A 9,417-nucleotide genomic window follows, 5' to 3' on the forward strand; every position below is an offset into this window, starting at 1 on the left:
GGTTGGAGTCTGAAACAGGTAACTAGAAACAGTTTGTGTACTTAATAGATTGTGACCTTCAAACGTTCTGAGATCTGCTTTAAAAATGGTTGAAGTTTTCTACCACTCCTAACAGTAATCTTTGAAGTCTGCAAAAAGATGATATGGCCCTGAAAAGACAAATGAATCCACCTGGACTGTGGCATCACTAACCAAAGGCCAAAGCCCCATGCCTCTTCTGCCACCAGGTTCTGCAAACAAGGGACACCTTTGGGCTGGCTGCGTGTTCTACCTAGCCAGGATTGTTATTAAGCTGACAAGCATCACCCAAAGATCAGCTTCAGAATACAGACTGCTCAGGACATTCAAACTACTGAGTTCATAGGACACTAACATGAACATTTTTACAGAGCTTTTGAGTACAAAATACTTAATCTTAAGACTCCCAAATATAATCAAACTGGACATTGTGGAATGCCTGGCAGAAATAGCTTCAATATTGTAAAGAGTTTTACTGTGCTAGCGTTAAATTCTTTCCTTTTTTTTTCGAGACAAGGTTTCTCTGTGTAGCCCTGGCTGTTCTGGAACTCACTCTGTAGACCAGGCTGGCCTCAAACTCAGAAATCCACCGCCTCTGCCTCCCAAGTGCTGGGATTAAAGGCGTGCGCCACCACCGCCCAGCAATTCTTTCCTTTTTATTTAGACAAAAAGGGGAAAATGTTGCAAGATCCTGCACTGAACCCTGAGATTATATTACTTACAGAAAAATACTAATTGTGGTGTAGCTTAGCCCTAGCACAAACCTTTAATCCAAAAGCCTTCTGTTTATTGTAAACAAGATTAAATAAAATCAACCATAGGTCAAGAGGTGGAGCAAGCAAACAAATAACAGGGAGTGAATATAGGAAAAAAATATAGAGTAAGAAGAAGTCAGGAGGATGGACAGAAACATACAGGAAGTAGATGGAAGGGGCATTCATTGGGGTAGGCGTTGAAACTTCCTCTCTCTCTTTCTCTCTGTGTGTCTGATCTAGCAGGCTTTCACCCCAGCAAGTGGCTCTCTAGTCTGAATTGGTAAAAATCAAACAAATTGTTAAAAACATATTGAAGCCGGGCAGTGGTGGCACATGCCTTTAATCCCAGCACTTGGGAGGCCGAGGCAGGCGGATTTCTGAGTTCAAGGCCAGCTTGGTCTACAGAGTAAGTTCTAGGACAGCCAGGGCTACACAGAGAAACCCTGTCTCAAAAAAACAAACAACAACAACAACAACAACATCATACTGGGGCTGGTGAGATGGCTCAGTGGGTAAGAACACTGACTACTATTCCAAAGGTCCTAAGTTCAAATCCCAGCAACCACATGGTGGCTCACAACCACCCATAATAAGATCTGACACCCTCTTCGGGTGCATCTGAAGACAGTTACAGTGTACTTATTTATAATAATAAATAAATCTTTGGGCCTGAGTGAGCAGGGACTGAGCAAGTGGGGCCTACCAGAGTGAGTGGGGTCTACTGGAGCAAGCAGAGGTCCTAAAAGTCAAATCCCAACAACCAGATGAAGGCTCATAACTATTTGTACAGCTATAGTATATAATCATATACATAAAATAAATCTTAAAAAAAAAACAAAAGAAAAAGAAAACATACTTGGGACTATAGAGATGGCTCAGCATTTAAGAGCTTCTTCCAGAGGACCTGTATTCAAAACCCAGAAACCACAACCATCTGTAATGGAATCCAATGCCCACTTCTGCTATGTCTGAAGACAGGGACAGTGTATTCTCACACACACACACACACACACACACACACAATCTTCAAACAAACATAGTAAGACCCTTAGAGGCTCCCACTTGCGTGTAGACACCTCCCTTCTCTCACTGCATGCCCAGCTCAGTTCAGCTTGGAGATAAGCTTGCCTGTGGCTGTGGTGACCAGCTTCCTGAGTTAACACTTAGAAAGTGGAGACAGGAGGATCAAGAATTCATGCCAGCTTTGGTTACATAGTTTAAAACCAGCCTGGGCTATAGAAGACCCTGTTTCAAAAACAGCAAAAGCCGGGTATCATACAGTGGCTTACAATCAGATTCTAAGCACTTGGGAAGCTGAGAAAATGTCACATGTTCTAAGAAACTGGGTCAACAGAGTAAAAACCCTTAACCCCCCCACACCCCGAAAGGACTTGTGGACACATCAGTTTACTTTCTCTACTGTTTTGTAAATTCCTTTATCCCCATGCTGCAAACAAGGTTCTTGGAAAGTTCCAGAAAGTTTTCCCAGGCAGCTTCATATGCATATCCATTAGTTCAGCAAAGCTGACAACAGTGAGCTTCTCTCGTTTCTATGTCTAGGAGTTTTCCTCTTTTCCTTTTGCAGAGGTAGGATTTTACTTAGATGGAAGCTGTATACCCTGGGGCTGTCAAACCTCTGGGTCCCCCAAACAAGAAACCACCAGAGGCTTTGCCCTGCCTGACAGAGTTCCATACATCATGATATCACCAGGACACGCTGCCACCTCCTCCGTCCCATTCTCTCCCTTCGCCATTTGTTTCCACTCATCACCCCAGATAGGTAGTTTGGGTACAGGACACCCCAAGGTCAAGATGAAGGAATCCTTCATATGTGAAGGCAGAAGATCAAGAAGGCCCAGAAGCATGCAAGTCCAAGGAGGATATGCCTGCACCAGAACTAACACTGGAAAGTGACTCGAGCTGAAGCCTGAGAGCATTAAAACTGATCCAAGTATACGAGGGAGGCCTGTCTTAAGAGTGAAGACCAGCTGGGCGGTGGTGGCGCACACCTTTAGTCCCAGCACTTGGGAGGCAGAGGCAGGAGGATTTCTGAGTTTGAGGCCAGCCTGGTCTACAGAGTGAGTTCCAGGACAGCCAGGGCTACACAGAGAAACCCTGTCTCAAAAAAACAAAAAAAGAGTGAAGACCAATCAGGTAAACAGAGGCACATAGTGTACTCCTGTATAGATTTCTGATGAGGAAGAAGGATATGACCAAACTAGTAAAAGTGGGCACTACTGGGTACTTGCAAGGGAAATGGCACATTTGCTTTCCTCCGTATTAAAAGCTTACCTCCTCTTTGTAAGCCCCATGCCAGAGGCCTTCAGCTGTCTACTACCTGTTTTACTTGCTCCAGCACCAAAAGCACATTGATGATACATTTCTAACTATGGAACAAGGGTCTAAACATTCCCTGGCAACAACCAATCCTTCATTCACAAGTTGCTTATCCTGGGATGTTGTAATATGAATTCAACAAGACAAAGGGAGGATCCAGGCTCAGATCACACTGGGGACTCACTAACATCTGCCATTCCATCTTCAAGGCACTCCACCCCTGCAGCTTCCAGTACCTCCATGGGGACTGGCACTCTCATTCACATACCCACATGCAAACTCATACACATAATTTAAAATATAATAAAAAAATTTTTTTGAGACAGAGTTGCTTTGTATAGCCTTGACTGTTCTAGAACTAGCTCTTCAGACCAGGCTGGCCTTGAACTCATGGAGAACCATCTGATTCTGCCTCTGGAGTGCTGGGACTAAAGGCATGTGCCACCACCACCACCTGGCTATAAAAATAATCTTTTAAAAAGCTTATAAAATAAAACTAAATTAATTAAAGAGCTGGACAGGGTAGCAAATGCCTTTAATCCCAGCATTCAGAAGGCAGAGGCAGGGAGGTCTCAAGTGGACCAAAAATCGGCTTTGTCTACATCATGAGTTCCAGGACAGTCAAAGCTACATAGTGAGATCCTATCTCACCCCCCCCCAAATTAATAACTATAAAAATGTGTTTGTTTATGTTAATTTATTTGGGGGAGGAGGCGGGGAGCATGTGAGCCATGGCAGACACATGGAGGTCAGAGGACAACTTTTGATAGCCTGTTTTCTCCTTCTACCATGTGAGTTCTGGGGACTGCAGCCAAGTCATCAGCCTTGGCAGCCAGGGCCTTCACCTGATGAGCATCTATCTCCCTGGTCCCCATGTCCCCATTTTGGTTTCGTTTTGTTTGTTTTTTTTAATTTTTTTAAAAATTTATTTATTATATGTGAGTACACTGTTACTGTCTTCAGACACTCCAGAAGAGGGTGTCAGATCTCATTACGGATGGTTGTGAGCCACCATGTGGTTGCTGGGATTTGAACTCAGGACCTCTGGAGAAGCAGTCAGTGCTCTTAACCACTGAGCCATCTCTCCAAGCCCCCCATTTTTTTTTAAGATTGGTTCTCACTCTGTAATCTAGGCTACTTCCAACCTGTCTCAGACTTCCAATTGTTAAATTATGCTTGGTTTATAAGGTATTTTTATAAGGATCAAATGAATTATACTCAAGAGTTTTTCAGCCAGGCAGTGGTGGCTCACCCCTTTAATCCCAGCACTTGGGAGGCAGAAGCAGGCAGATTTCTGAGTTCGAGCCAACCTGGTCTACAGAGTGAGTTCCAGGACAGCCAGGGCACAGAGAAACAACAAACAAAAAAACAAAAGAACAAAAAACAAAACAAGAAAAAGCAAACAAAAAAAAAAGAGTTTCTCAGTCAGTAGTTCAGGTTATAAATACAAACACCAGCTGTCAATGGAAGTTCACTTGTACTATGGAGTATCTTTTTGATGTTCATCACCCACCTATGGCGCCCACACCTGTTTAAATGGTTGAGTACTTACCTCACTTGGGCCCCTGTATCACCAGCATGAGGTGAGTTCTTCCAGGGCTCCAGCTGGAACCAGCCTCATGGTCTAAGCTGAGCACCAAGCTTTTGGAGGCCTAGCAAAACTTAATGACCACTGCCAGAGATGTTCAGCTTAGAGGCCAGCCTCCTCAGCATTCAAACCCCTGTCCTTGGCCTTCTCTTGGAGGCCTAAGCACCCAGCACCTCTATCAGGGCTCTGGCTGTGATCCAGGGACTCAGCTTTCCTCACCAGCCCCTCCCAGGAGGGCTCACCTGAAGAGGGACTTTGTGGCTGGGGCAGGCCCTCCGCTGCTTTGCTGTCTTTAGAAGAGTCCTTAGTGTCGGTGGTCCTGAGCTGTGTGTGGGAGAAGAGCAGGAGGACGAAGCCAGGAGGGAAACTGCCATCAGTGAAGTGTCGGACTTCAGCTGGTGCTGCGAATGTCTCTGTGGGTGACTCAGGAGTTGGGGGATCTGGAAGAAGGTGGGGCAGAAGTGTGAGTAGAAGAGGAGAGACCCCAAAGGCTCAAGCCCTAAGCTTCAGCTGGGCTCAAGCAGAGGCTCTCTGATGTCCACTTCCTTATGGACATGAAGTTACAGCTCCAGTGTTACAGCCAGGCTCAGCACCCCTAAATCCTCTCACCTGGGTCAGGGTCCAAGTTTTTGGTCATATGCCTGCTTCTCTTCTTTCTAGCAGGCTCATCCTCAGGAGACTCTTTCCATCTCTGACCACGGGGCTTTTTATTTCCTTGCTCTATGACAGGGGTAACTGCAAAAGGAAAAAACTTTAGCACTTTAAGGCCACTGAACCTGAGCTCTTTAACCTCAGGTTCCTGATAATACCTGCCCACCCCAGCCCCTGAGCACAGGATGTCCCACTAAGCCAAAGCTTCCCTGTTGACTGACCAGGCAGCTCAAGGGGACGGAGTCCTCTGGGCCGGAGCCTCTTAGGGAGGGATGGGTTGTCCTCAGAGTCCAAGAGGACCACGATCTCTGCTGGCATCCTGGCAGGATCCGGGTTGGAGATGAGGTCTGGATGGCCATCCTGGCCTGACTCTGAGGGGGCAAAAGCCCACTGAGCTCGAGGGCCCCCACAGGCCCCACTTCTCCCTCAGCCCTCACCCTTACTACCTAGGCTGGGCAGGGACGGCTGGTCAACTTGGATGTCTTGCAGAAGGGCAACACCTTCACTCCAGGCTTCCAAGATGTTGTTCTTCTCAGAGGGGCTCAGGTCCAGGGTATGAGGATGCTGCTCCAGGATGTGTGCGCGAGCAGTGTCTGCTGATGGGGACCTGATCTCAGCCCCACACACCATGCACAGCGCCCGTCCACTGCCTCCTGGGCTGTTCCCCACCAGGAACTCCTGCTCCCATGATACTTGCTGCTTGAGCTCCTCACAGCCTTCGACACCTGCTTCCAGCAGGTTAGGCCGAGGTGGTGGTGTCTTTTCCTGTTGGGTTACTGCAGAAAGGGGAATGTGCTGTGAAGATGCCAGGGCTGGTGATGCTGTGTAGGATGGGTGATTCCTGTGCAATGTTCCATCTCATCAGAGCCTAACCAACCAGCATGAGTCCCACTCCATGTTTCCAGAGCTAAAAGGCATCCTATTCCTCCCTTGACCTCTTTGATCATCTGGCAGATAGATATTCCTGTGAGGCTTATAGGTTTCCTCGCCCCAATAGTTAACTCTACCCATATCCACTTTGTAGGCCACAATGCATACTTCAGTCTCAAGTAGTCTAGCCTCAAATTTACTATGTAGTGAAGGTCAATTTTTAATTTCTAATCCTCTTGCTTCCACCATACCTGGTATTTAAAGTGATAGGAATCAAACGCAGAGCTTCAAGTATGCTAGACAAGCACTCTACAACTGAGACATAACTTTAACCACCCCCTTTTAAGTATTAACTAGTGTATATATAATGTAGGGGGTCCCGGGGACATGACACATGTGCTAAGGAGTACACGTAAGAAGACAGAGGACAATGCTGTTCTATTCATCCACCCTTACATGGGCTCAGAGAAAAGAACTTAAGGTCATGCTTAGTTAGCCAGGATGGCCTCCTGTGTAAACAAGATTACAGGGTCTCACCAGACTCTAGTTGTTCTGGTTTACTTTCTCTCTCTCCTCCCTCTCCTTCTCCCTCTCCCTCCCCCCACCTCTCTTTTTCTGTTTTTTTTGAGACAGGGTTTTTCTGTGTGTAGCGCTGGCTACCCTGAAACTCACTCTGCAGACCATGTTGGCCTCCAACTCAGAAATCCATCTGCCTCTGCCTCCCAAGTGCTGGGATTAAAGGCATGCACTGCCCGGCGGTTTACTTTTTTTAAAACTGCTTTTTCTGCTGTAATAAAACACCATGATCAATGTAGCTTGGGGGGTAAAGGGGTTACAGGTAGACTTATCACTGAACAAAGCCAAAGTAGAAAGGATTCAAGGTAGGAGCTTGAAAGCATGCACTCTCAGCTGGAAGGTGGTGTATATGCCTTTAGTCCTAGAACTTGGGAGGCAGAGACTGGTGGATCTTCTGTGTTGGACACCAGCCTGGTCTTCTACAGAGCAAGTTTCAGGACAGCTATGGCTACACAGAAAAGCTGTCTCTCAAAAACCAAAAACAAACAAACTAACCAACCAAAACCATGTTCCCTTTCCAGCTTAGTCTCAGACCAGAGCTATCAGCCACCTACAGTGTGCTGGGCCCTCCCTCCCACATCAGTCAATCAAAACAATTTCCAACAGATATACCCACAGGCCAATCTGATGGAAGCAATTCCTTAACTGAGGTTCTCCTTCCAAGGTGACTCTAGTTTTTGTCACCCTGACAATAAAATCAGTACCATGGGAGAGATGACTTTTATACACTCCCTCCCTTTCATTTTCCAGTTTGAGATGCAGCCTTGGTTCCCTCTGGACTACCAGCTTGTGTGCTGACCCTAAGAAAATAATTTCCAGAAAATTTCATCTCAATGATGCTATGGTAGTCTTTTAATAATTACTGCTCTCTTTTTAGCACCAGCTAACAAACATTCATTCTTCCAATAAAGCAAGTTCTCACTTTTATATTTTTTTATTAATTTTTATTTCATGTATATTATTGTTTTGCCTGCATGTATGTACTCTTGCATGAAGGCATCAGATCCTCTGGAATTGGAGTTACAGGCAGCTGTGAGTAGCCATGTGCTCTTAACTACTGAACCATCTCTTCAACCCACCACCTTGCAGATTCTTAAAATTTATATCCCACGAATGGCCCTGATATGACTCTCTACTTCTGTCAGAAAGTTCACAAATCAACCCTTGATCAGCTACTTTTCTCTCATTTTCCCCTACTGAGAAAGGGTTTCCCTGATAGCCTTTGCCTAGAACTCTTCCCCTTGCCTCTTCCTCCCAAATTCCTGCACCCCCATGTTTGGCCCTTCTCTTAACATTCTTATCTTTTAAGCTTCTACTACAGCTTATTAAACTCTGAGCACTTCCGGGCTAAGTTCTAAAGGCTTCCACAACCCTACCACCAAACCACTACAGATCCACTATAGCAATATCTAATTTTCCTGGTACCAATTTCTGTCCAAGTTTGGTTCTGATGCTGTGATAAATATAACCAAAAGCAACTAGGGGAGTATGCTGACTACAACTTTACACTGCCATAGTTAACAGAAGGAGCCCCAACTAAGAAAATGCTTCCATACGATCAAACTACCCAAGCCTGTGGAACATTTTCTTAATTTGTGATTGATGTGGAAAGGCCCAGCCCATTATGGGTGGAGCCATCCTTGGGTTGGCAGTCCTGGTTCATAAGAAAGCTAGTCAAACAAACATGAGAGCAAGTCAGGAAGCAGCACCCCAGGACGACTACATCAGCTCCTACCTCAGGTTCCTGCCCTCACTTCTTTTGAAAAGTAAATGGAATTGTGAATAAAATAAATCCTTTCTTCCCCGAATTAATAAAAAAGCCAGCTGGGCGGTGGTGGTGGCAGCGCTCGCCTTTAGTCCCAGCACTTGGGAGGCAGAGGCAGGCAGATTTCTGAGTTCGAGGCCAGCCTGGTCTACAGAGTGAGTTCCAGGACAGCCAGGGCTACACAGAGAAACCCTGTCTCAAAAAACCAAAAATAAATAAATAAATAAATAAATAAGCCAAACAAACCGCTGCATTAGATCAACCTATATATCAGAATGGAAGTCAGGGAATGTGTTGCATTTGGGAAGAGGTTTTTTTGTCTGTATTTCCACAGGTAAAAAGACTATGGATTCTATCAAAATTGATAAAGATATGATCTGAATAAAAGCAGCTCTCACATGAAAGGCAGGAGTCAAGGAAAGGAGAGATGCAGAAAGACAGCAACACAGACAACACAGAAGGCTGATTTGCCCTGCATGAGGACAGCTCAACAAACTTGCTGAGAAAAGACAGTTTATCAGTTCTCTTGCAGACTGGAAAACGTTGATGTGCAACAGACATCTGCTGAAGGACAGATATCAGGGCTATAGTTAAAGGATCGTCACACCAACAGATCTTCATAAGGACATTCAGACTGTTCAGTCTGTGTGAGTGATAACTGTTTCTGTTGTAAAAGTTAAACTGTGGGCAATTTTTAGTTTAACCAGAAAGGTGGAAGATACACAGAAATTTTAATCCAGCAATTTGGATTCTGCTGGAGAGACACACCTATATTTTTTTGTTTTTTTGTTTTTTGTTTTTTGAGACAGGGTTTCTCTGTATAGCCCTGGCTGTCCTGGAGCTCACTTTGTAGACCA

The 9,417-nt window shown here is 45.4% G+C and overlaps 1 protein-coding gene across 3 annotated transcripts in view; it reads right to left on the bottom strand.

Moving 5' to 3' along the window:
- The window catches only part of Spindoc (spindlin interactor and repressor of chromatin binding), a 23,254-nt gene that overhangs the window by 9,339 nt on the left and 4,498 nt on the right, over positions 1-9,417 (bottom strand). For all 3 annotated transcript variants that reach the window (XM_031389543.1, XM_031389544.1, XM_031389545.1), the window contains exons 2-5: positions 5,796-6,125; positions 5,571-5,720; positions 5,308-5,433; positions 4,941-5,138 (exon numbers count right to left, since the gene is read on the bottom strand). In XM_031389543.1, the coding sequence (XP_031245403.1) occupies positions 4,941-5,138; positions 5,308-5,433; positions 5,571-5,720; positions 5,796-6,125 (804 nt within the window). The remainder of the gene's footprint in view (positions 1-4,940; positions 5,139-5,307; positions 5,434-5,570; positions 5,721-5,795; positions 6,126-9,417) is intronic.

This window comes from Mastomys coucha, unplaced genomic scaffold, assembly GCF_008632895.1.
Source record: "Mastomys coucha isolate ucsf_1 unplaced genomic scaffold, UCSF_Mcou_1 pScaffold21, whole genome shotgun sequence".
NCBI classification, from domain to species: Eukaryota; Metazoa; Chordata; class Mammalia; order Rodentia; family Muridae; genus Mastomys; species Mastomys coucha.